Source organism: Ursus maritimus, unplaced genomic scaffold (assembly GCF_017311325.1).
Source record: "Ursus maritimus isolate PB19 unplaced genomic scaffold, ASM1731132v1 scaffold_7, whole genome shotgun sequence".
NCBI lineage: Eukaryota > Metazoa > Chordata > Mammalia > Carnivora > Ursidae > Ursus > Ursus maritimus.
In genome coordinates this window covers 78,354,454-78,380,166 of record NW_024426885.1, presented here as the reverse complement: position 1 = coordinate 78,380,166, position 25,713 = coordinate 78,354,454, and the positions used below count along the sequence as shown (strand labels likewise).

The 25,713-nt window shown below is 47.8% G+C and overlaps 1 protein-coding gene and 1 non-coding gene across 10 annotated transcripts in view; both read left to right on the top strand.

The window, feature by feature from the left end:
* Nucleotides 1–16,500, top strand: part of SGMS1 (sphingomyelin synthase 1) — a 278,240-nt gene extending 261,740 nt beyond the window's left edge. For all 9 annotated transcript variants that reach the window (XM_040624680.1, XM_040624678.1, XM_040624676.1 and 6 more), the window contains 3 exons: nucleotides 10,758–10,911; nucleotides 14,083–14,249; nucleotides 14,904–16,500. In XM_040624680.1, coding sequence (XP_040480614.1) covers nucleotides 10,758–10,911; nucleotides 14,083–14,249; nucleotides 14,904–15,083 — 501 coding nt within the window. In that variant the 3' untranslated portion in view covers nucleotides 15,084–16,500. The remainder of the gene's footprint in view (nucleotides 1–10,757; nucleotides 10,912–14,082; nucleotides 14,250–14,903) is intronic.
* An 8,288-nt stretch (nucleotides 16,501–24,788) lies between these two features.
* Nucleotides 24,789–24,894, top strand: LOC121101365. Its single transcript, XR_005833359.1, has one exon. It is a non-coding gene; the product is annotated as a U6 spliceosomal RNA (small nuclear RNA).
* The last annotated feature ends 819 nt before the right edge of the window (nucleotides 24,895–25,713 follow it).

Genomic DNA, 25,713 nt, shown 5'->3' with positions numbered 1-25,713 from the left:
CTGACCGGCCTTGGTGCTGTGATTCACCTCCGCGACCCTTACCAGCATTTGTTACCAAAGCAGCTTCATGTCGTTTCGTTCAAGTGCATGGAACCTAAATTGTGCCTGATTTTACCTCCTTTTCTGCTCACTTCCCTGTGTCTTACCGTCAGCATAACCTGCCTTTTTGTTTGTTCTCACTTTTACCTGTTCCTTGCAGATAATTCCCAGAGCCTTCCCCATCGTGAAGCTCTTCACCTTCCTCTGTCTCTCTCCACGATTCTCTTCCTTTTTCGGGGACCAAAAAAAAAAAAAAAAAAAAAAATGGACTAAATTATTTTTTTCTCTCTTAAAAAGATTATTTTTTCCATTTTAAAGAAACTACTCATTTATTATAGATACGCTAAAAAAATACAAAAAGACGAAAACTTTTACCCTCACTGCTGGCCCTATTTACTGTTGACGTTTCTGTATTAGTCCTTTATGTACGTTTGTCTTCATGTTTCTGATTGTGCTTTCTGTACAGTTGTTCCTGTTTCTTTATAGTGTACGCTTGATATATGCAGTCTTACATGATTTTGTAAACTTTCTAAATGGTTTTTTGTTGTCTTATTTTGTTTTCCTGAATCTCAGGCTCCACACCCAGTGCAGAGCCCGACGCAGGGCTCGATCCCACGACCCTAAGAGCATGACCTGAGCTGAAATCAAGAGTCGGACTCTGGACCGACTGAGCTACCCGGGAGCCCCCTAAATGATTTTATTTAAGGGCCATCACCAGGGAGACTCGCTCTCCTGGATTGTGAGGCGGGGAGATTGTTTTGATGCCCAAGCAGGTAGAGTGCTTCCTGGATAAGCATTTTGAGAGAACCGGCCTTGTGTGGGGTAAATGTTGAGGACCCACAAAACGATACCACAGGTGTCCCCCTCCTGGGCACGCAGATGCCGTGACAGACACATAAGCCAGCAGATTGCTCTGACTCGCTGAGTCCTGCCCGTGACAGCGTGTGGCGCCCCCAGAAAGTGGTGAACACCGCTGGGTGTCAGCTGTGCTGAGGGGATGCCGTCTGAGCCAGGTCTCAGACGAATGAGTAGGAGTTTGCTGTGTGGAGCCGAGGGGCAGAAGGGTGTAGAGGGGGTGTGGGCAAGGGAGTGGCGCTGGGTGTGGGACCCTGTGACGAGCAGCCAGAGATAAAGCCAGAGAGGCATGTGTGGACAGACTTGAAGGGGTCTTGTCACCCTTTTAAAGAGTTAGGAAGCCAGGAGCGGTTGGAGGAGGAGAAGTATGATGGGGTCACGTGTGTCCCTTAGAAGAATCCCCCACGATACAGGAAGGAAGCTGTTTGGGAGGGAGGATGGAGGATCCCACAGTGACACCAGTCCTATGTCCCCATTCCTGCCAGCTGTGATCCCCGTCGCCCTGTTTGCATTCAGTCCTCCCGAAGGCGTTGGGGAGAGACTGCATTTGCTTCAGGGACACTCGACTGGCCTGCTGCCTCCCAGGTACCACCGGTTCTTAAGCGATGAGGCAAGGAGTCGGGCTGCGTCTCTGTTGTGTGCGTGAGGGAGGCGTGGTGCTGTGGGCCGGGCAGAGACGGCCGTGTTTGGGGGACGTGGGGAAGGGGACAGAGGTTTTCAACATGGCAGCAGCCAGCTCGTGTGAAGAGGTCACCAGAGTCAGAAAGCATCCAGCAGGCATTCCAAGGAGCAAGTCTCCGTGAAGCATTATCCGTTGTGTCACCATGCAGGCGGGTGGACGATGGGACTCGCGTCCTGAGGGAGGGATGCCGGAGCTGCCTGGACACTGCAGGCCAGGGCGTTCATTCAGAAGCCGTATTTCCTGCTGGAGAGGTTCCCATTGGCCAGGTTTGAGATTGTTGGAGTATCCAGTGAAATAAAGGCAATAATTATAATACATCAGTAAAGAAAAAACCTTTTAAAAAATTAATGTTAAGGGCAAAAAAGTTCAACTCCTAGATGGAAAAGAAATATTGCTATTAGAAAATTGCCATCTGCGGTGACTACAGGAGTAATTCCAGCAGGAACCAAGAGTGGGTCCCGAGGCCACTGGGTGAAGAAAGGTTGGGGGTATCCTATTTACATAAATTAAGGAAAACACAAATTCCTGATTAATTAGAGAGGGACAGAGGTGTGTATTCAGTGGAGAAATCTGGTGGATACTCCCATAGCCAAGTGACCAAACCAGTCACAGGACAGTTATTATCAGACGCTTTTCAGTGTGATGTGCTATGGAGAACACACCATTTCTGTAATATTCCTGCCAATCACATTGACCCTGACTTTGAGCACAAAGAAACAATCCAATAAAACCAAATTGAGGGACGTTGTATAAAGAAACTAGACTGGACTCTTCAAAAATGTCACTGTCTAAAAACAAAGACTGAGAAACAGAAAAATTAAGACTATGTCAAGTGGCCTCGAAATGTATCCTGTGGCTGGACCCTGGATCGGGGTATAGATGCGCTAAAGGACGTGCTGAGACCTTCGGGAGCCTGAGTCAGGATGTCTGTAAACTGCGATCCTCCTGCCTCGTTGTTACGCGTTTAGGAATGTGGCGATGGAAGAAACTGTCCTTGTGGTTACGTATGGGGTGAAGCACCCTAGTATATTCAGCTTGTTCTCACGTGGTCCAGGAGAGAAGAGAGCGAGGAAGAAGCAAATGTGACAAAATGCTGATAATTGATGAGTCCAAGTGAAGGGTCTGGGGCTGTTCGTCATACAGACGATGCCCGCCCACAGGGGCCCCTCTTACGAGTGTTTGAGTTTACCGTGGTGGGCAAGCGACACGCATGCCGTAGGAGCCGTGCATCCAGTTTTGTGAATTTGGATCTTTTCCTGGGCTAGCCCTCCTTTCTGGTGAGGCTGGAGCCTCAGCGCCCGGCCAGCCTCTGTTCTCCTTGCTCGGGGACGGTACTCAGTACGATCCACGAGACAGTCAACACTTGGTCATAAAGTGGGCTTTGCATTAGATGGTTGGGCCCAACCGCAGGCTAACAGGAGCGTTCTAAGTGTGTTTCAGGTCAGTGAGGCTAAGCCCTGAGCTTCGCTGGGTTGGTGATAGTCAATGCATTTTCGACTTAGGATATTTTCAGCTCACTATAGTTTTATTGGACTGTGACACCGTCGTAAGTCGAGGAAGATCTGTACTCTGTAGATCTAGAAGTTTCCTAATGAAAATCTGAGGGAATTTTTTAATTTTTGCTTCACAAACAGGTAGGGTGAAAGGATCTCCCCAACACTTACAGCAAAGATAATTTTGTTAAAAAGTAATCATGCCTTTCTGACATGCTGGATTTCTTTAATGGGACAAGTAAGAACATGGGTGAATGACTTTGAGATTTCATGAAGCTTTGGTAAGTCTCCTTACTAGAGGCCGTGAAAAAAATTTTAAAGTTTTTACTTGGGGGGGAAGGAAGGCTGGTTGGGGATTAGTGTTTCATTGCTGATAATTATAGAGGCAGCCCTCCTCCCCCCAAAATAAAAAAGCCAGCCTAGTAGAAGAATGGATGGAGACATTTGATAACGGAGAGGTACAGAGCCCCAAATCCTTTGGAGCTTAATGGACGGAAAAGTTGTTTTTAAAGTTGCATATGTGAGTTCTAAGAGGATGTATGTAGTGAAATCTCTACATCAGATCAGTGGAGGTGGATACGATATTTGTGGATGAGGCAAAATCTTCCCAGGAATGAGGCAGTTCCCACATGGAGGAGGAGTTCAGAAAAGTCTCTTGTGAGCACGGACGAGAATCCGTGAGGGCTGCGTGTTCAAGGAGCACGCCCCGAATTTTGCGTGCTGGGTGCTCGGCATGGAGTTCTCCCTGAAGGGCTTGGGGATTGGGGTGCTGCCTTAAGTTGGGGCAGCACTTTATAATGTCAGTGGTCACTTCTGCCAGAGATCCTCTCACTTCGGGCGGTGAGGGCTGAGGGCGAGGAAAGGTAGTCCTTGCCGTCCTACAGAGGAGAGAATTCTGAAGCGAGAACGGGCAGGGCGTTGGTCCAGAGCCCCCCAGACGCTTCAGCCTGACCTGGGGCTAGGGTCGGATGTGCGCTCGTCCTTGCTCCCGTGAAAGCAGACTCGGAGACGTGTGGAGCATCGCTCGAACACAGCACAGCGCGAAGCAAGGAAAGTTACAGTCAAGTCGAAAACACCGCGCTTGAGAAGGCAGAAAATGTACAATTGGTGTGAAAGATTTCCGTGAAAATAACTTTTATAGAAATGGGGAAGTTTGGTTTAAAAGGAAAAAAACACTCGGGGAAAAAAGGATCTCTGGGAATACTGGTGTGCACCTGCATCGGAATGACGTGTGTGGTGGATGGGATTTCGTGAGAACAGCAGCAGCGGCCTGGGGATGCTGTTCGGGCTCCGTCACTGGGGGAGGCGTTGGCAACCATAACGGGCTCTTCGTAAGGACGCAGAGGCAAGCTTGCTTGGGTGAGAGGAAGGATCTGGATCTGATCCCAGCTGACTCACTGTGGGAAACAGGGAAAGAGCCTCTCTGCTCATTTGCTTATCTGCAAAACGGACCTCATGACTTCTGCACCAGCCACCTGACAGCCTGGGGAGGATAGGACGAGATAACTAATGGGAAAACTCTGTCGAAAAGTTTGCATCTCTGTACGAACGAAAGCTAATGTTTTCTTATGTAAAACCACCCCACCGGTCCCTTTTCCCTGCCCAATCAGGTGAGAGTAAGAAGGTGTGAGAGGTGGTGAGGGCACAGGTATGAGATGATGAGGCCGCTGTGATGCCCGGAGCTTGTGAACACACTGCCTGTTCCGTGCGGGCCTCAGGGTCACACGGAAAGACATTCTCTTACTCCTGTTAGTTCTGTGTGCCCGTCACTAGTTTAGGAGGGCCGTGTGCCAGGTGAAATCCAGGGAGTGGCAGAGTTCTGCCGGTGTTGGCTGTGTCATCAGGGCTGAAGGTGAGGGGAGACCACAGCATGTGGTGCATGCTTCTCAGCGGCAGGCTGCCCGGGGCATGATTGACCTGGGTTCTGCAGATCCTTCCGTTCCTCGATGCTGGGTCCGTAGCGGGTGTGGACTGTGGTCTGCGAGTTTCAGAGCAGCTTTCTGGGCTTGGCGTGGATAGACAAGAGTGAGTTTTCTGTGTGGCAGTGAGATGGTTCTTCAGGAATGCGACAAAAAGCTCCTTGGTGGTGGTAGGTGGGTTCTTTGAATGAATGAATGAATGAATGAATGCTTTGAGAGATGCCCGGGTCATGATAGCAGGTATTACCTCCGTTAGGTACGAGGCTGCTCAAGGAAAAGTTACTTTATGTGTGTCTAGGCCGTGGTTTGTGCAAGCTGGGGTGGGGGAGGGGGGGAGACCGGCCCCGTGCAGGTGGCGTGCGGTTTTCTCGATTGTCCACAGATGGCGTCCGAGAACTTGGACCCCCTTCCCAGCTCCGGCACTGAACAGCCAGGGAGCAGGACCTGCTGTGCTGACTCCCCAGGGCTGCTGTGAGGTGAGGCCTGGGAAAGGGGCGAGGATGATACTGTAGAGCGTTTCTGCCCCACGGCTCACTTTGAGCCATTCATCACAGTTCTGCCAAAGCCACAGATTCGTGCAGCATCGCGTGATGAGATCTGGTTCCAGGTTTCCCCTCCTGGGCCTGTAGGGGGTGAAGCTCAGTGCATGTCCCTGCTCTTCAAATGCAGGACACCGGGCCCTCTGCAAACCGAAGGATGGCGAACGAATTATCGTCAGAGCGCTGTGTTAGTCAGCACTGAAAAAATACTGTTTTTGTTTTTTGGTTCTTTTGTTTTGTTTTGGTTTTTGGTTTTTTACAAACCACAGGCTGCCTGGTTTCTAACTCCTAGAGTGGTCTGTGTTGTTAAGAAGCCTCTCCTGCCCGGACTTGCTTTCTGTGCCTTCTTCTTGCTTAAGTGATTTGGCCAGTTTACTTAATTTCTTAGCCATTCATTAGATATTGAAGAAAATTGCTTGATTTTTACCAAAAACTGACTTTTCTGTGTCCCTAGGAGACTGTGATTCACATAGTGGTATAGATCGGAGATCTCTTGTCACAGCTTGTAGTTTCCACTGAGAAAGTGAGCATGTGAATGTCCCCCCCAAATATCTCTGCTTTCAAAAATGAACATTCAAAAGCCTGCTAATGGGGGGGGGTGTGTTTATAACCAGTTTCAGTGGAAGAAGCACACTCCATGCTGTTTCCCACTGAATGCAAGTCAAAAACACTAGGCAGAATACACAGAGTGGTGTTTTGAGGACACTACAAGATAGTAGTAGGCAGATTGGGGAAGGAAACCAAAATGAGAAGTATGAGAGATAAGCCAAGAGTTTCCTTTCTTCCCATATGTCCTGCCTGCACTCGAAGGCACCCTGAATCCCACCACTGCAGACTTCAAGACAGTCCCTCTCTTTCTAGCCCAAGGAGCAGNNATGGAAGTCCCTTTGGGACAGAGACTGGGGGAAAGCCTACCAACTTCCATGCAAACCCTGTTAACATGTGGAATGTACATTCTAGCCTTTAAAAAAAAAAAAAAAGCATAGATAATTATACCAAATGTTTTGTCTTCAAGAGGAGAAAATGTTTATGATGTAAACCTGCACAGGCATTGTAAATTAGTTTTTCCTAATTTATTAAGCAGTTATAGGGGCGCATGGATGGCTCAGTCAGTCATGATCCCAGGGTTCTGGGATCGAGTCCCACGTTGGACTCCCCTGCTCAGTGGGGAACCCGCTTCTCCCTGTCCCTCTGCCCCTCCTCTGCTGCTCGCACCCTCTCTCTCTCTCAAATGAATAAATAAAAAATCTTAAAAAAAAAAAAAAGGCAGTTATAGCCTAGTTGGGTGCATTTGAATCTCTGTAGTGTGAGTCCAGTTCATCCCCTCAGAGTGGGCTCAGTACATCCCAGAGTTATTTGCAGGGACTCCTGCTGTTTGCAGAACGGGCAGGGCCTGGGCTTCGAATAGCAAGGGAACAGCTCATTAATGACCATTCCTGGGTAGATAGCTTCCAGTTTGTTGCTTTTATAAATAAGATTACAGTGTTTCTTCATAAAGCTTTCTTTCCTCTTTGGGGTCATTTCTCTGAGGTAGACTCCTAGAAGCCACGTGAAAAGGTCACAGGCTGCACTGTTGAGAATGCCGGTCAATACTGATGCGTTTTGCAGGGGATTTGGCCGATCGTGATAAAGCTGTCAGTGTCCAGGCTGTAGGTGAGGAGGTTGAGGGGTAGACTGGTCAGCTCCCTGGGGTCACACAGCTAAGTGGCGGAAGCCCCACCTGCCTGCTCTCCTGCGCCCCTGGCGGCCGCATCCAGCGTGTTCCCTCCTAATAAGGGAGCCGCTTTGAGGAGATGGGCCACCCTGTGCCTGCCCTCCCCAGCGGCCTGCTTCTGTCAGCTTTGCTAACTTGACAGGGGAACAGTGAGCTCCTGTTAATGTCCATTTGTATTTCTCTTTGTTTGACAGAGTCTCTCTGCCTCCATCTGCTCTTATCCTCTGTCCACTGATAAATTTTGTTTCCTACGTTGGTCTTATTTACTTGATTTATATGCAGTGCACAGGAAAAAGATGGTAACTTGTTTCTGCTCCAATTGTTTGGCAGTTTGTCTTTTACTTTGTTTGCTTTTTTAACCATTAAAATTTTTTACATGGCTGTAACCATCTGTCTTCTTTTCCTGTGTCCCACTAAGCTAAAAGAAACTGCCCTCCTCGCAGAGATTTGACCGACGTGGAGAGATATTTTTGAAAGCAAGCTTAGGTGTTATAGGGGCACTTGTAAGAAATGCAGCATTAATTTCTGGCTATTTTTTTCCTCAATGCTACGTTTACCTTGTGGTTTCTCCCTCCTCCCTACACGTACAGGTTCCCCACGAATATTTTGGTGCTAAAACGGGAGGGCAAATTATGGGGTGATGGTGCCTGAGAGTAGGATTTCTAGTGTAAAAAACAGAGTTTTAGAAGGACAGTCTGAAATAATATAAAGTGAAAAGCTACCTAACCTTTTTTGCCATCATTTTCTTCTTTACCCATTGTTATGCCAGAACTGGACCAAACTTTCAATTTAAAACTTAAAAAAAATTTTTATCATGTTTATACACACATATAATTTAAAATATAAAATGGTTCTGCAGAAGTTGTTATGAAAAACGTGAGCCCCAACCCTGACCCAACTCACTTTCAGCTCTTTTAACTGAATCTGGTGGTGTTTGTACCTTCATATCTTTTCACTTTTTATGGGTGGGGGGTGTGTGTGTAAGTGACATGGCGGTTCTGTGTACTTTTCTGGTGGAAATCTTAATTGACCTCCTACGGGGAGGCCAGGACTGAGGGTCCTCGGTGCCCCAGCCCGAGTTCCGTGCCTTTTTCCGCCGCGCCCTGTCCCACCACGGGCTGTCACACTTCCTACCCCCTCTTCCCCGTCTGGTTCTCTGTTCTGATTTAATGCCGTACCCAGCGCTTACGTTATGAGTTTGTAAATGCTCTTTGTAGCCAGCTCCTGTCGGCCGCTCTCGTTACATTCCCGCGCTGTATTTTGTTTCCTGTAGAGTTAGTGACTGCCTTGCTTTTTGCTCTCTTCGTTGTCTGTGCACATCCATCCCCCATGTGGTGATGTCATTCAGTGCTGTCGGAGGCAGTGCGCTCTGTTGGTGTCACCTCCCCGAGGACAGCCCTCCCGCACCCCGACTCGCCCCCTGCACTGTCCGCGCTCACAGCCCCTCGGCTCTCCCTTTATTGGCGTCCTACCGGGTCCTGTCTCTTCTTTTTTCTGCATTTACTCCTTTGCTTTACAGAGCTTATCCTTGCAATTTCCTGAAAACAAGAGGACATAGGTGGTAAATACCATGAAATCTTGTGTGTGTGAAAATGGCTTTAGTTTATCCTTTACTGTAGGGCCAGTTATAATATGGCTGGGTATAGGATTCTAAGTTGGAAATCATTTTCCCACAGAATTTGGAGGCATTCTTCCAAAGCCTTGTTTTCCAGTATTGTTTTTGAAAAAGCCTGACTCTTGATCCTTTGTATGAAGCTTGTTTTTAATTTCTGGAGGTGTTAGGGTGTCTTGTTATGTAGGTCTGTTTTCTTCTGTTGAGCTGCACGTTCACTGACCTTTTGAGTGCGGGAATCCATGCCGTCTGTGTGATGTGTTCAACCTGCCATGTTAACTAGAAATCCGGATACATTTCTTTAAAGGAAAATTGTAAAAGAACATGTATTTCCCCAAGCCTGGACTGTCATCAGTGAGGAGCTGAAAAGGGTCATCATGATCAAATTGGTCAACTAACCAGAATTTTACAGTGTGCTGACAAGTGTAATCACAGGCAAGCACACATTTCGTTTGACCGAGCAAATAAAAATTGCACTGAGTTGTTTAAGCCACTTATGACTCCAGTGTGCGGCCCAGACATGCCTTCAGAGACAGGTGGATTTATTTATGAACTTTTTTCACTCTTATTAAAAGGGAAAAACATGCAGTTCTACCCACGTAATTTCAGAAGACTGAAGGCACACCCACCTCCGTCCCTTGTCTGGGTTCGGTCGTCGAATGTCACAGACCAAAGTCATCTTGCATTTGACTGCTCCAGTCTACGGTGCTTCAGCTGAGTTAGCCCAACAGTTGTGCCCAAGCCGAGCACTGCAAGTTTTCCTGATATTTTTCCCAAAATGACTCTGGTAGTAAATCAGTCAGTGACTCTTTTTCTATCGGTATAATTTTAAAAGTTGGGCAAGCGTCTGCTGAAGTGTGCTGTGGAAAGGGCTACCATCCAAGGAACATTCTGAGGCCACGTGCTTCATCTCTAGGACCATACCCCTTCCGAGCACTGTCCGAAGAGCAGTGAATGCTGAGCGGCGGGGGGTCTTCATGGTGGGGGTCTTAGGTATCTCAGTATGAACTCATAAAGGCAGATCGCTCCTGTGCGTTTCCTGTGCACTCAGCGTCCACACTGAGCACTTCTGTGACCAGATGTGGGGGAATGAATTTTGATGCTGCCTCCCTAGAGATAGTGTCAGATCCCAGAGGCTAAAGGCTCCGTGTCACACTGACTGTCCCCACCTCTTGCTTCAGACAGTCCCAAGTCCGGGTTGTCCCCGGGGCTTCTGACCCCCCAGCTATAAATTGGAGGTTCCTGTGACCCCTCCTCAGGTTTGATTAATTTGCTAAACGTTGCTCACAGAACTCAGGAAAGCATATTACTTCCTAGATTTCCAGTGTATTATAAGAGAATATAACTTAGGGCAGCCAAACGGACGAGATGCTCTGGGTGAGGTGTGTGGGAAGGGGATGCAGAGCTTCTGTGCCTTGTCCGGATGCGTCACTCCCCCTGGAACCCCCGTTATCTGGACTCTCACCAATGTGGAAGCTTTCTGAACCTTCATCCTTCTGGATTTTTGTGGAGCCTTCCTTATGTAAGCGGGATTGATGAGGCCATTGGCCATGGGTGATTAACTCAGCCTCCAGCCCCTCTCCCCTCCTTGGAGGTCGAGCCCCCTGAATGTCTGGTTGGCTCTCCTGACGTCCGGCCCCCATCCTTTGGGGCTTTCTGAGAGTCGCCTCGTTAGCGTGCACTCCAGTGTGTCCAGTGTGCTGAACAGGGCTTGTGAGGAATAACCAAAGACACCTTCATCTCAGGAAGTTCCCAAGGTTGTGCCAGGGGAACAAAGTCAGAGACCAAGTATGTACTTCTGATTAGAAAATCACCGTATCGCGAACAGTAATTCGGAACAGTAGTAATCATGGCGCACTTCCATGCGGACCAATAACGGCTCTTGTTTTCTCTTTTCCCACCAGCTTTTTGGAGACTGGGAAGCCCAGCTGCGGAGAATAATGAAGCTCATCGCCGGCGGTGGCCTGTCCATCACTGGTTCTCACAACATGTGCGGAGACTATCTGTACAGTGGCCACACGGTCATGCTCACGCTCACCTACTTATTTATCAAAGAGTGTAAGTGCGCGGCAGCCTTCTGCGACACCCAGCCCTTTCCCCGGTCTCTGCGGAGTCTCCTGCAGGAGGGCGGCCCCTCTCCCCACCGCGCCCAGACACCGTGGCCCCCACAGTGACCTGTGTGGGAGGGGTGTCTTGTTCCCTCAATGTCAGCGTAGCATTTGGGGTGCGTTGGAGCTGCTGGAAGGAGCCAGAAGGAAATCTCCTAAGACCAGAGGAATCAGGTCAGGCCTGTCTGGATGTGATGGTAAACCGTGTGTTTTCAAGCTCCCGGCCCTCTGCCCTAAGCCATGGGGACAGAAGGGGCTCGATGACATCCCTCATACAAGCCGTGGGCTTGGGGACACTAAATGAGGCAGGAATGAACAGGAAATTCCCTTTAAAAAATGTACTTAGAATATTTTATTATGAGATACACAAAAACAATACTAAATACGCCCCTGTCCACAGCTCAGGTGTAATAGATGCTAGTGTTTTCCGTGTCAGTTTCATTTTAACCCATTAAAAAGCAAAACGTTACTAGATGATGAAGGCCTTTCATTCCCTCCCCTCCCGTTTTCCTCTGTCTTTTCCATGCATGTTTTGGTGCTTTTGTGTCATGGTTTGATGGTTTGTCAAATCTACGTACTGGTGTTACGTTCTCTGTGGTCTTCTTCCCTCTTGCTTCCTCTCAGACGATACTGGTGAGACATGAGGCTCTGGCTCATTGTAACAAACCACAGCTTATTTATTTTTCTCTGTGTAGAAAACTCAGTTGTCCTAAATATTTTATTGTTAAAAACAGTCTCTATGAGCATTATTCTGGCAGTTTCCATGAAGGATAGTGAGTAGACCCAGGCGGCCGGTACCTCGGAGGAGGGACACACACATGGCAGTCCAGACGTGTCTTGGGAGTGAGTGTGTGGCACCGTCTGGAACGTTGGTGTGGTTGGAAGTCAGAGCAGTGGTCGTGATGAGAAGTCACAAATGGACCAATAAGTAGGAATCAGATCATGGAGCGTGCCTTGAACCACGAGAAGGAGTCTAAGCTCCATTCTCTCAGAGACAGGGGCCATGCTGTCCTATTCCTCCTCCAGAGAAGGAGAGACCCCTGCTGGAGCAGGTGCAGGGTGGGTGGAGGGGACAGGGCTGGAGAGCAGGGCGAGAGTGGGGGACTGGCTGCTGCCACAATCCAGGGAGGATGTGGGGTGGTCTGAACCACCGTGACGGTGTTGGCATTGGCGAGACGCGGAGGGAGCGGAGAGAGGTCAACAAACAGGAGTCTGCAGGGAGCAGGGCTGACTGGGAGCACAGGAGACAGTTGAAGACCAAAGGCTGGAAAGCCCAGTTTTGGTCTTTTTTTTTTTTTTTTAAGATTTTATTTATTTGACACAGAGAGAGAGAGAGCACAAAGCAGGGGGAGCAGACCCCCGCTGAGCAGGGAGCCCTCCGTGGGGCTCGATCCCAGGACCCTGGGATCATGACGTGAGCTGAAGGCAGACGCTTCACCGACTGAGCCACCCAGGTGCCTCAGGCCAGTTTTGGTCTTAAACTAGGGGGATTTTAGAAAAGAGGAGCTGTGCTCCAGGGCACCGGGAGAAGGGAGCATAGGTGTTCTGCTTGCACTTGGCATGTGACCAAGTAGAGTGAATTCTAACAGTTTCTGTTCAGAACTGTCATGGCACCATCTTGCCCTTGTGCCGGGGTGAGCTGGCCGTGGCGGTGGGTGCCACGGAGGCCTGGTGTAACCCCCCAGGGGAGCACTCCTGCCCCCTGCTGATTGTACTGCAGTGGGGGCTAAGCCTTATCCTTGAAGGAAACCCAGCTGCCATGTTGGGAGACTGGGAAGACTGGGGTCACAAATGCGGATTTTGAGTCCTGATGCTATCACGAACTCTGTGACCTCGGGGACCACCTTTAACCTCTCCAAGTCTCGGTTCCCTCATCTTTAGAATGAGCTGCTGGTAGCCACACTCTAGCCGAGGAAGAGGTGGTAAGAATGAAAACAGACGGCATATGTGGACTCCAATAGAGTTGCATGAGGAAGGAACAGTAGCTGCTATTGCTGTGTTGTTAGGGTGCAAATATGGCTTCTCCTGGGAGTGGAAAATAGACCCCCCCACACCACTCCATTTAAAGCCAGAAACCTCCCTTCACCTTCTCTGTTTCTGATCTTGCTTCTCCTGTTCAAATTTTTAATTTTTTTCTTGGCACTTACCACCTTCTCACATACCATCTAATTTACTTAGTTATTATGATTATTTTGTATTGTCTCTCCTCCGTACTAGGACGGGACCTGCCTGCAAAGGCAGGTTCTTCGCCTGTTTTGTTTATAGATCATGGTAGCTAGAACATCTCCTATCACGGGCACATAGGAGATGATCGGTAAATATTGGCTAAATGGATGACTAGTTCTTGGACCCCTTGACGATCCAATAAAAGTCTGAACGTCCTCCCCCCTGGGTAGGGAGGATAGATCACAGGCAGGTGACATTGCCACATAAAACGGAAACCGTCAGACCCTCTCCGGCCCATGCTTCGAGGACACAAGAGGGGAAGGCTTGCACTAATAGAGATTCTGATGCTTCCCCCCAGGGGGGCTTCCAGATCGAGGTATGGACGGGTGTTTCTCTGACCCTGCCCTGCCTTTGAGTGCACTTGGACCCAAATCCCCAGGCGTCTGGATCCTTTCTTATTTCTACTTGAGAAACGAGACTCTCAAAGACTTTCAGACTAGCGTATGGTCGCAGAGCTTGGGAAGCAAATAAGACGGTTGCATCGGTTATGACTGCCCAGTCCCCATATAAGGGTCTCTAGACCGAAAGGTATTGATTTTTGTTTAGAGCATTAACCCCAAATGATTTACAAGCAAATTGACTAAATGGCAGTGGGCGGTTTTAATAGAGCGTGATGCATTAGCCTGTCAGTTGCCCCTTTAAACTGTATTTGGGATTATAGGAATCAAGCAGTAACCAAATATAAATTATAGTTGCTGATAAAATCATAAATTAAGCTGCTGCCATTCTAACCTTGGTTATGTATAATCTAAAGCCCTTGGATTTGCTGCCCACGCGATGTGTTTCCAGAAGGAAAGATCAGATTCCCTGGGTGCGGAAGTGGTCATAGAGGCGTGGTTGGTGCCCTTAGCGGGGCTGGAACGATGGGGCTATTGTGGGTGTCTGCTCTCTTCAGATTCCCCTCGACGACTCTGGTGGTACCACTGGATTTGCTGGCTTCTCAGCGTGGTTGGGATCTTCTGCATCCTCCTGGCCCATGACCACTACACTGTGGACGTGGTGGTGGCGTACTACGTCACCACGAGACTCTTCTGGTGGTACCACACGATGGCCAACCAGCAAGTGAGTGTCCTCCTCGCGGGATCACCGCTTCCCTCTCCCCACCCCCACCCTCCCCTCCCTGGCCTGGTGGTGCCCGCAGGGCGAGGGGAGGGCGCAGAGAGGCCACGGACGGCGTGGGGTTCTCTCAGAGGGGTCGGCGACTAGGATTGGGTTGTCTTTTGTGAGGCTGACCCACTGGAGAGTGAAAAGTGAACAGGGGATGTGTGAACGCAGTGACACGGACATCACATCCTTCTAGAACGAGTGCCACCCTCCCGCCACCCCTGACAAATGTCTGCTTGGTGTCCATCCCCCCCAGCCCTCGCCCCAGCTGAGTACTGAACTTCCATCACAGAAAAGTCACCAAAACACTGATGGAGGGATATATTTATGGATAAGAGATAGTGTAAGGCCCGGGTTGTCCGTGCGCTCCCGGAGCTGGCGTTGTTTTCCTGCTGGGGTGTGGTCCAGTTAGCAGATGAGCTCAGAGCGGCAACGTGCGTGTATAATGGGGGCACGCGGGGCACACAGGGTGGGTCTGGGGTCCTCTGTGAATTGGAATAAGGAAACCATCTAAACTCCAGGTGGAAGATGGTTAGCAAAATGCGCATGTTCCTTTGGGGGCTGAGACGGGCTTGTTCCCCTGACTTGGTTTTCCTGTCCTTGTTCTCCCAGGTGCTAAAAGAAGCTTCCCAGATGAACCTCCTGGCTCGGGTGTGGTGGTACAGGCCGTTTCAGTACTTTGAAAAGAATGTCCAAGGAATCGTACCTCGCTCTTACCATTGGCCCTTCCCGTGGCCGGTCGTGCACCTGGGCAGACAAGTGAAATACAGCCGCTTGGTGAACGACACGTAACGGCCGCACACGGTGGGGAGCGAGGAGCTGTCCGAAGTGCTAAGGACTCCATGAGAGAAGATGCCATAAACAAACACCTCCCTGATCCTGCTCTCTTTCAACCGTTACCTTGACTTAACCTATTGAGTTACCTGGTCAGCACTGTGATCTTTTTTTCTCTCCAAAGGACCTGCGTTGGACAACAATAAAGAAAATTTAACCTATCATGCACTGTACACATTTTCCTGTTCATAAGTTTGGGATTTCCATAACCTGCGACCACCATGTTCCTTTGTATATGATGCAACAGCATAAATGTGAGCTTTTATATCATCAGTTCTGGTCTTTCCAGGCACATCTGGAAATAAAGCGTATTATTTTCTTGGGAAAACATACTTTTCATATCTCTTGCCCCAAAGATTGGGCTGTAAGCCATTTTCTAGCAAATGTCTCTATGAAGGTTTCTAAGTACCTGAATGGGGTTCGATTCTGAAATCTTTCTACCTGTTGCACCGATATTCAAATAAAAATGACAGACACAGAAAGGTTCGGTAACTTTGGGTTTTGTAAAAATCAGCAGAGAGAGTGTGTCAAAAAGTGCAAAAAAAAAAGATTCTGTTATAAAGTGATTTTCTAAGTATTTCCTAACTTTATTTTTCAAAATAATGTTATGAAAACCAAATTTAAAGATTTTTACATGTCAGAGAGAAGAGAGTTAAAATTTAGAAATGCTTCTTGGGAGAGAAATTTGTCTATGTTTCTAGTGCCTTTCTTGTCTTGATTGTATGGTCAGTAGGCAATCTTAAATGTTTTTATTTAAAATAAAATATTCCATGGAAATATAAATGTATGTATACACTACTAAATTTTGCATTTATAGCTAAATTAAATCAGAAGACTGCTTGTGGTTTTTAATCGCTATGAATTAAAGAATGGGGGAGTTAAAGTCAGAGCCCGTTCCCATATTGTGAGCAGGTGGCAATGACACGTACCACTTAAATTATTTTATCATCTATTTGGTAGTTCGATTTTAACTATACAATGAAAACAGCCATGAATACTTTGTTTTTAAAAAGAGAGTTTTGAAAATGATCACTTAACTAAAACTTGAAAGCTCTAAATTAGTTATCCATACTCTCATGACAATTTTGTTGGTAAACAACAAAACAGAGATCTATTTCTTTAAAATATATTTGTGCAGAAACTGCATGTAACTCTAAGTTTTACTCCTGACATGAGTATGTTTGGGGAAGTATTCTCTTCTATACTTGCCAATGTGGAGAACAAAATAGTTTTTTAAGAATGAAGAAGTATATATATCCATTCTGTATTTTACGCAGCAGAATTATCTTCCGTAGGGTTTTTTTGTGTATTCACAAGGTGATATTTGTATTGTAAAACAATAATGGTGAAGGAAATAAAAAGGCTTTTAAAATTTTGTTTGTTTTAAATATTTGTAAAGTTATTATTCCAGAGAGTATACTGATATCTTAACAGCTTACCTAGATCATAAATTAATCAAAATGCACTTTTTAATAAAACCTGATACTTAAAGTAAATGGCTGTCATTTCTAATGTGTTCGCATCCTTCCTGGAAGTTGTCGACGAAGTCATTAAGGCAAAGGTAAAAAACTGTGTTGTGTTTGTTCTTCACCGGGTTTGTCTGAGACCGGGCCCGTGGCAGTCCTGTTTCTTTCCCCTTGAGGTTCCTGAAAGTGGACGAGTGAGTGTCTTTTCAAAAACACATAAACAGGATCAAAGGCGAGTTAAATTCAAGCCGCAGACCGCCTTGGCTAGCGATGTCAAGCCAGTGAGCTTTCCTGCATGGGGCTCTGGACGTGTGTCTCCGTCAGAGCGCGGGATGGCCTCTGGAGGCAAGTGGACCAGAATTCGGGGATGGTATTTCACTGGTACAGCCTTTCCTGACCTTGACCGTCAAGCAGGTGCTGCGTGCATATCGAAGGGGAAAGCAACTTGAGTAACAAAAATGCAGTGTTGGCACATGCTAAAAATTGGATCCTTTTTCCTAAGCCAGGTAGTTTTATAAAAAAAAATAACTACAGGTTTGCGTCCTACGTGTGTACTAAAGAAATTTGTGCCTGACTGCACTGGGTCATGAATGGACGTATCCTGTGGCTCCCCAGTCTGCAGATCCCAGGAAGGACGGAGAAATCCCGTGTTCAGGAGAATCGTAGTCCGCTTGATAGTGCCTCCCTGACTGAGGACATGCGCTTCTTTTGTCCTTTTGTTTGCTGAGACAAAACCCTGGACAGTAGCTGCTTTTTGGCTCTCTTTACATGGAAGGCACTTGCCATGTATTATGTTGGTAACCCTCACAAAACCACAAGGTTCGTTATTATCCCGTCTTGCAGGAGATGACTGATCGGAGTTCTGGTTTCCACCCTCTCCCCAGCACCCCGCACCCCCAAATGCTGTGAGTGTTCACAAACTCTGTAGTAAGAGTCAGCAGTGGGAGAAATCGGGCCCTGACCGGTAAAGCCAAATGGGACGCCTTTTACTATGAACTGAGTAGGAGGAAATCCACATCACGAGATGAGAGACTGATTTTCCCAATTTCCTAATGTTTTATTTGTATCCCGAATACCTACTTGATAAATGTGATAAATATCTCATAAACTTTATAAATATCACATAAAATGAAAACCCTTGCTAGCTTTAATTTGGCCGTCGTTATACAAAAAGTCAACCAGATATTGAGTTATCTGGGGTATAGGATATGCTACTTGGATCCCTCAATACTGATATATCTTTTTTTTTTTTGGTAAGATTTACTTATTTTAGAGAAAGACTGCAGGGGCGAGGGGCAGAGGAAGAGGGAAAGAATCTGAAGCAGACGCCCGACTGAGCGCGGAGCCCTTTGCAGGCTTGATCTCACAACCCTGAGATCACGACCTGAGCCAGAACCAAGAGTCAGATGCTTAACTGTTCCACCCAGTTGCCCTGATACTGATATTCTTTATTTTTCTCTCCCTTTGGTCAGGAAACTTACTTCGAACAAATCCAGCCTTGATACCCTGCTTACCAGCACCTAAATTTCTTCTCTGTCTGCTGCTTTGGTACAAGTCACAAGAAAACTAAGCCACCTGCCAAGTCCAGAGTCCAGCCCTCAGAGGTCATAGATGGGCGTGGTCCGTGAGCAGCGCACCTAGTGAGGGGAGGTTGTGTGAAACTGGAACGAGGGAGGAAGAGGGTTCGGATCGTGGGGAAAGGGGCAGATGGACAGCCCTGGCTTACTATCAGTGGAGACAGGGAGGGAGGGTTTATCACGAGAGCTAATGTGTGTTGCACATGTGAGAAATCCTTCGCGCTCAAGTGCTGGCCTGGCACTGGTGTCATTTAGCGTCTAGCAATTGAGAAAATGGATGCTATGGATTTAGAAATGCCCTTGAGAATTTATGCTTTACCAGTCGCAGCATACAAGTAACATCTGATCAACAGGAATAGTACTTCTTCAGAGAAGCCATTCATTATTCCATCAACACACCATGGTTGGTGAGTGCAAAGATTGGAGAGTCTCTTGAGAATTCTTGGGACAGGTTTACTAGAGATTTGAAGACAGATCAATGAGATAGGCAGACTCTCATGTTTTTCAAAGTTGAAAAAAGAAATAGGGGGTCCAAATTCAGAGGCTTATGCAAGCTCCAGTTGTCCTGGTTCCTGTGTTGAAGGATGTCCAGGGTGTGGCTTGAGGGGCCAAATGGCTTCCCAGGTGAGGACACCTAGAGGGGGCTGGCCCAGAGTCCGCTCCCAGCCCCATGGTGGCCTAGAACCTCACGTGTTGTGACGCTCTCTTGTTAGGTGCATACACATTGAAGTTGCCCTGTCTTCTTGGAGGATTGACCCCTTTATCGCTCTGTCCTCTCTCTATTCCTGATAACATTCCTTGTTGTGAAGTCTGCTTTGTCTGAAATTAAAATAACGATTCCAGCTTTCGCCTGATTCGTGTTCTCAGGGTATGTATCTTTCTCCATCCCTTTATTTTTAACCTCTCTTGATCTCTAAAGTGGGTTTCTTGTAGTCAGAATATATAGCAGATAAACGGCATCTTGTTTTTAATCTATTCTGACAATCTCTTTTTGTTGGTGTTTTTAGACCTGTCACATTTCAAGTATAATTGATAACACAGTGGACGCTTGAACAATACGGGTTTCGACTGAGCAGGTCCACTTACACGTGGATTTTTTTTCAATAAATACAGTACTGTAATTGTACTTTTATGATTTTCCTAAATTTTTTTCCTTTAGCATTATTCTAAGAATACAGTATATAATACATATACAAAATAGGTGTTAATCAATTGCTTGTTATTGATAAGCCTTCTCGTCAACAGTAGGCTAGTAGTAGATAAATTTGGGGGGAGTCAAAAATTTTATGTGGATTTTGACTCCCCCCCCACCCCCAGCCATTCATCTAAGTTACCATGTACGTGTTCCTAGTAACTTACGGCTTTGATGACTTCTGCTCCGTGTAAGCGGATCTCAGCTCTGACTCTGGATGCACCCGTCTCCTGATTTGGGGGTGGTTTGTCCAGCCTTTTCTAGCTGTAAGGATGGGAGAGTGGTGACTTGACTCCAAAGTTCTTTGCATGTTGAAGATGAAACAAGAAGTGCTTGGTGACCCAGTTTTTGTAGTCAAATAAATTTAGAAGACAACGAGTAAGCTGTTATCTGGAGAGTACCTTTAATGGCTGGGCATGCAAATTTGTGTCCTAACGACAACTGAAGACCTAAAAATAGAAATCGCTGTTAGAGTCTACTTTAATGACTTCCAACTGTCCACACACAGGGTGTCCAGAAGAACGGGAAGACAATTCACACCGGACTGGGGACCGGAGGGGGCACGTTCAGGTATCTTTCTTGCCAGAACCCTCAATGCGCTCCCCCCCAGAGGACTAAGGATGTAGCCGAGCACTAAAGCAAAGCCCAAACTCCAGATGAACTGGAATGACTTGCCCTCTCCTTCTTCTTTCTTTGGACTGCTCTAGTGGTTCGTTGTCTGGGAGCGCTCTGGGCTATCCCAAGCTGGTGTCTGGGAAGGAGTTGCTTAGTAACAAGTGAGATGTTGGTTAGTAACAAATCCAGTTGCTTACGAGGAACATCAAAACATTATGAGAAAGTGTCAGGTGTCTACCGTCCAGAAATCTTGGTCTATTTTTGCCAGAAGGTTTATAATATGTTCTGTTAGGTTAGTCCGTGTCTTTCTTCTCTCTCTTACCTTTTTGGCTTGGACTAAGGTAAATCCTAAACAGTTTAACTTTATGGCTCAACGCGTTTTTCAGTGTGAGCGGGAAATAGGACAAGTGTTGGTTGGCTTGTAGCTACTCTGGTCCATTTTCTACCAAGAACCTCAACCAGGATATTGTACATCCTTCATTTCACGTCAAGGGCTTTGTCCAACTCCTCTCTCAAGAGTTGCAGTCTAAGATGCAGGAGCGCTCGGGGAGATGTAACTAGTCGCGTTCACGTACCCAGGGCAGTTCCTGAAAGAACGGGAATCATCGGGCATGACTGCGGGTGACCGACGTGGCAGTGGAACGTAGGGCGACGGAAGGCGCGTGAACAAATTCTGTGCTCGATAAACAACCACTTGTGTTACACGGAGGGAAGTGAGAGGGAGAGATGAAGACGAGGCCCCGGGAGCCGTTAAGAAGCCCCAGTCGATGGAGACACTGGCCCCAGCCAGAGAGAGAGAGAGAGCTGGACCATATATGAAACCAAACGGAGACTCAGCCTTTAGTTGAACTTCTGGGGACATTATGAGTAGACGGAAGCCATTTACGGCTTACAACTTTGCTAAAATACTTGCTCTACTGTCCTGAGTGTCTCAGCTGCGTGCACCGTGCTGGGTTCGTGGCGGACTCTGACGTAGCGGGACACAGCTTGGACAAGGAGCGAGGGTGGAATGAAGCACAAACCAGGGTTATGGGCGCTTGGGATCTGCTCCCCTGGCCAGCGCGGTGTTGTCCCACGGAGGATCTGGTGTTGTTTGAATTGCTCCCTGCTGATAGTATTGATCAGCGTGAGAGGAGAAGCCGAAGGAGGTTTCGGCCAAAGCATTCTCTGTTTACTAAAGAGCCTGTGACCATGGAAAGGCACATAGCGGGGGTTCCACTTGGATGCGCAGCCCTGCTCCCCAATATCGTACGATGTTTCAGGGGGAAAAATCACTTGGGAAAAAGCATGATCTGTTACCATGAACGTCTGTTTGGAAGCTTCTCTGAAATCCTTGGCTTTGAGTTTCAAGAGGCCACCAGCCAGTCGTTGCCAGGCTTATGGGAAGCGTGTTCACGGCCAGCCTGAGCGGTCCCAGCAGCCTTCTGACCTCTGGCCGTGTCGGGCCGTGACAGTGGCCCCTGGCGGGGGTAAGCACTGAGGGTGCCGTGTGTTCGCAGGAAAAGCCTCCTTTCTGCCCATGCTTCAGTGAGCCTCGCAGGCTCCGTGCAGCCCGGAGGGGGGCGGACACGTTTGCAGGCAGTGCTGGCTGCGTTTCTCCACGGGTTCTGGGGGCCAGCACGTAAAGCAAATGACGTGAAGAGGAGCGGTGTCCAGTTGGTGCTGTGGTCACACGTCTGCCTTGGGAGTGTCACTGGCCCCGGTCGTGGGTGTGCAGTGCTGTGCTCAGCTGCTGACCCCAGATGACCACAGGGCCTGCTCTCTGCCCCTGTGGCTCACAGTGGCCGCTGCAAACCCTGGGGCCAGATGGCTGCCTCCTGAGGGTTCCCCTGGGGCTCCTGGGTCCTGAGCAGAGGGAAGCAGCTGCAGGAGGGCAGAGGGGTCCAAGCAGGGACCTGTTCTGTGTTCTTGTACCGTCCCTGGTACCCACTGCACCCTACAGGCAGTAAAAATGGCTGGGGTGGGGGCTGGGCGGCAGCACGGTGCTTCCTTCAGGAGAGAAAATGTCAATGTATTCTGCATGCATAACCCCCACATACTATTAACATCCACCAAGTGTGAATTCAAACAAAAAGTCACCAAAATTAGAGGGGAAGGTAGCTGAAATGTCACTTTCACACATGCCAAGCCTGGGGAACTGTGACAAATTGGCTTCCTGTAGATCCGGGGTATCAAAACTGGCTTAATTTCTCAAGATGTTCAGGGCCTAATCACCAATTAAAATCAGCAAAAACAAAGAATTCGCACAGGCCCCGGGAAATTCATTTTTCTCTCGGGAACGAAGAGGGCCCCGATCCAAGTCTTTTTCGTTTGACAAAAATGAGGAGGGATTGCTGGCAATCTTCCTGCCGCTAAAGGAGGTCAGAGCAGGAAAGGAGGCAAGGCTCACGGGAGAGGCCTGCTGGTTTCTGCTCTGATTTCCAGCGGCTTGCTTCCCCTGCCGGGGACTGCAGGAAATGCGCTAGCGGGACCGGCGCCGAACCCCAGGGACCCCAGAGGGCAGGTGAGCCTTAGGTCCCGTGGAACACAGGCTTCTCTGTCTCCCAAATTGCTCTTCCCAGGCTGTTAGCTTTTGATGCGGTGAGGGGGTGGGATCTAAGTTAGGGCTTAGACACACACACACACACACACACACACACACACACGTATGTAAATTTAGCATTCATGTCAGCATATTTAAAACTGTAACAAATCTTCCCTTAGAGAAACATCCTTAAATTTCATTAAACTAGTATTTGACAAATTTATGTGATCTTGAAACCCAGTGCATATAAACCCTTCTTCCCCTCTAATATTTTATCATGAAAAATTCTTTTTAAAGATTTTATTTATTTATTTGACAGAGAGAGAGAGAGCACAAGCAGGGGGAGCAGCAGGCAGAGGGAGAAGCAGGCTTCCTGCTGAGTGGGGAGCTGGACATGGGGCTCGATCCCAGGACCCCGGGATCATGACCTGAGCCGAAGGCAGACGCTTCACTGACTGAGCCACCCAGGCGCCCCATCATGAAAAATTTTAAGTCTAGGGGCGCCTGGGTGGTACAGCGGTTGAGCGTCTGCCTTTGGCTCAGGGCATGATCCCGGCGTTATGGGATCGAGTCCCACATCAGGCTCCTCTGCTATGAGCCTGCTTCTTCCTCTCCCACTCCCGCTGCTTGTGTTCCCTCTCTCACTGGTTGTCTCTATCTCTGTTGAATAAATAAAATCTTAAAAAAAAAAAAGAAAGAAAAATTTTAAGTCTACACTAACTTCGTAAGAATTCCACGATGAGAGCCCACGCAGGCACCACCTAGTTTCTACTGTTAATAATAACTTGCTTTATCACGTATTAATCAGTTTGTCTTTTCATCCGTCTATCAATCATTCTTATTTTTTGAATGCATTTCAAAGTAAATTGCAGACACTTCTGAAACACTTGAGCATTCGTATCGCGAATGAAAATTCAAAATTTGTTCCCAGGTAGTTTTGTTTTGTTTTGTTTTGTTTTTGAGGTAAAATTTATAGGCGAAGAAATACATAAATCTTAAGTGTATATTTGCTGTTTTGACAAATGCACGCACCTTTGTAACTCGAACACTTAACATAACACAGAATTACCATCTCCGTTCTACCCCTTCCCCATCACTCGGCCAGCCCCCCGCCCTACGGTAGCTCCCGGGGACAAACATCTCCTGTAGCCGCCCTGTTTTCCACTGTTGATTTTCCCCACCATACACTATGTATGTTCTCTTTGCGTCTGCTCATGTCATTCTGTGTAATATGTTCAGATTCATCCGTGTGGCTGTGTGTTGGTGATCCGTTCCTCTTTAATAGTGGCTCGCATGCCATTGAATAAATGGACCACAGTGACGTCATCCGCTCTTCTATAGATTATGCTGGACAGTTTCCAAGTTGTGGATATTGTGCAGACAGCAGCTTACAGGGTTCTAGTATGCGTTTTCCTGTGTGTGTGCGCATGTGTGTGCGCATGTGTATCTGTGGGCATGTGTTGTGTATGTGCACACATGTATTATGTGCATGTACATGCACGCACGTGTGTGCCTGTATCGTGTGCATGTGCGTACATGTGTGCGCGTGCATATGTGCACGCACACGTGTGTATGTGTGCCCGTGTGTACGTATGCACACACGTGTGCACATGTGTGTGCACACACGTGTGTATGTGGGTGCACGTGTGCATGTCCTTAGGTTTATATGTTGAAATCTCTTATGGGTAAATACTACCCGGGTGTGAGATTGCTGGGTCATAAGGTTGATGTATGTTTGATTTTATAAGAAATGACCAGACCTGCTTCTAGATTTTTCTTGCTCTTAAAAAGAGACCCCCAGGTAAAACCAAACCAAACCAAGCAAGCGAACCCTTCCTTTGGGCAAGGTTGTGTCTAGATATGACACCCAGATGTCTGCAGCCCTGAGGACAGAGCTGACACATGGAAAGGAACTGGGTCCTCGGTGACAAATTAGACCCTGGAGTAACGAGCTGTGGGGCTGCCTTCCTCAGAGTTATGTGAGCTAACAAAGTTCCTTGTTATTTAAGACAGCTCGAATCAGAGATTCTTTTATTCTTTTCTTTTATTTTTTTAAAGATTTATTTATTTATTTATTTTCAGAGAAAGAGAGAGACAGAGAGAGCACAAACGGGGAGCTGCAGGCAGAGGCAGAGGGAGAAGCAGACTCCCCGCTGAGCAGGGAGCCCGATGGGGGCCTTGATCCCAGGACTCTGGGATCATGACCTGAGCCAAAGGCAGACACTTCACCGACTGAGCCACCCAGGTGTCAATGAATCAGAGATTCTTTTAAAAAAAATGTATAGAGTTGTGCTTGCTTCAGCAACATATATCTAAAAATTGAAACGATACAGAGGAGATTGGCGTGCCCCTGAGCAAGGATGACAGGCAAATTCATGAAGCGTTCCATGTTTTTGGGATGAGCAGTGGGTGTTGCAGGTAAGTGATGAATCCCTGAATTCTACTCCAGAAACCAATATTGCACTGTACGTTAACAAACAAAAATTAAAAAGATGTATAACGTAAAAATTTTATAAATTCTACTGAAGTATCATATACATACAGAAAAGTGCATACAGAATAATTCCCACAAACCAGGTACAGGTTAGTAACTGGCCTCACGTGGAGGAACAGCACCACCTGTAACAGGGCGGCCTCGGGGAAATAGGCCATGTCACACGTGATCAAAATTACAAGTGCAAACGTAAGAGTTGAGGCCCCGTTGAGGTCACTGGGGCATCACAGCAAACGTGTAAGGAGTGCCCATTAGAAACCCCTCTCTCCTCTCCTGGTCTCCCCGAACCCCACCCCTCCTCCTGCAGCCACTCTGTCCACACGGGTTTCGGTCCCATAGTCTCTCTCCAAATCCTGCTCAGCTTGCCCACGTTGTCGTGCAAGGCCGAGCCGCCGCGTTAGCCGAAACGGCTGCCGCTGAGTGTCCCTCAGTGCGTCCCGGGTGCGCCGTGAGTGGGTGAGGGACACCCACTGTCACGGAATTGCTCCACCGTGTGCCCTGGTCCCCATGGGATGGGCTGAAATGTAATAAGCCCTGGGACTTTGGACATGTGTCTACTCGGGCCCTGGATGTTATCTTATTTGTGAAATGGGTCGAATAACAGCAGCTACTTCCTCGGGCTGTTCTGGGGGTGGAATGTAAAGGGCTTCCATGTATTAAGGGGGTTCGTGTTCTGGGGTTTCGGGGATAATATCTTTCCAGTTTCCACCCTATGCAGGA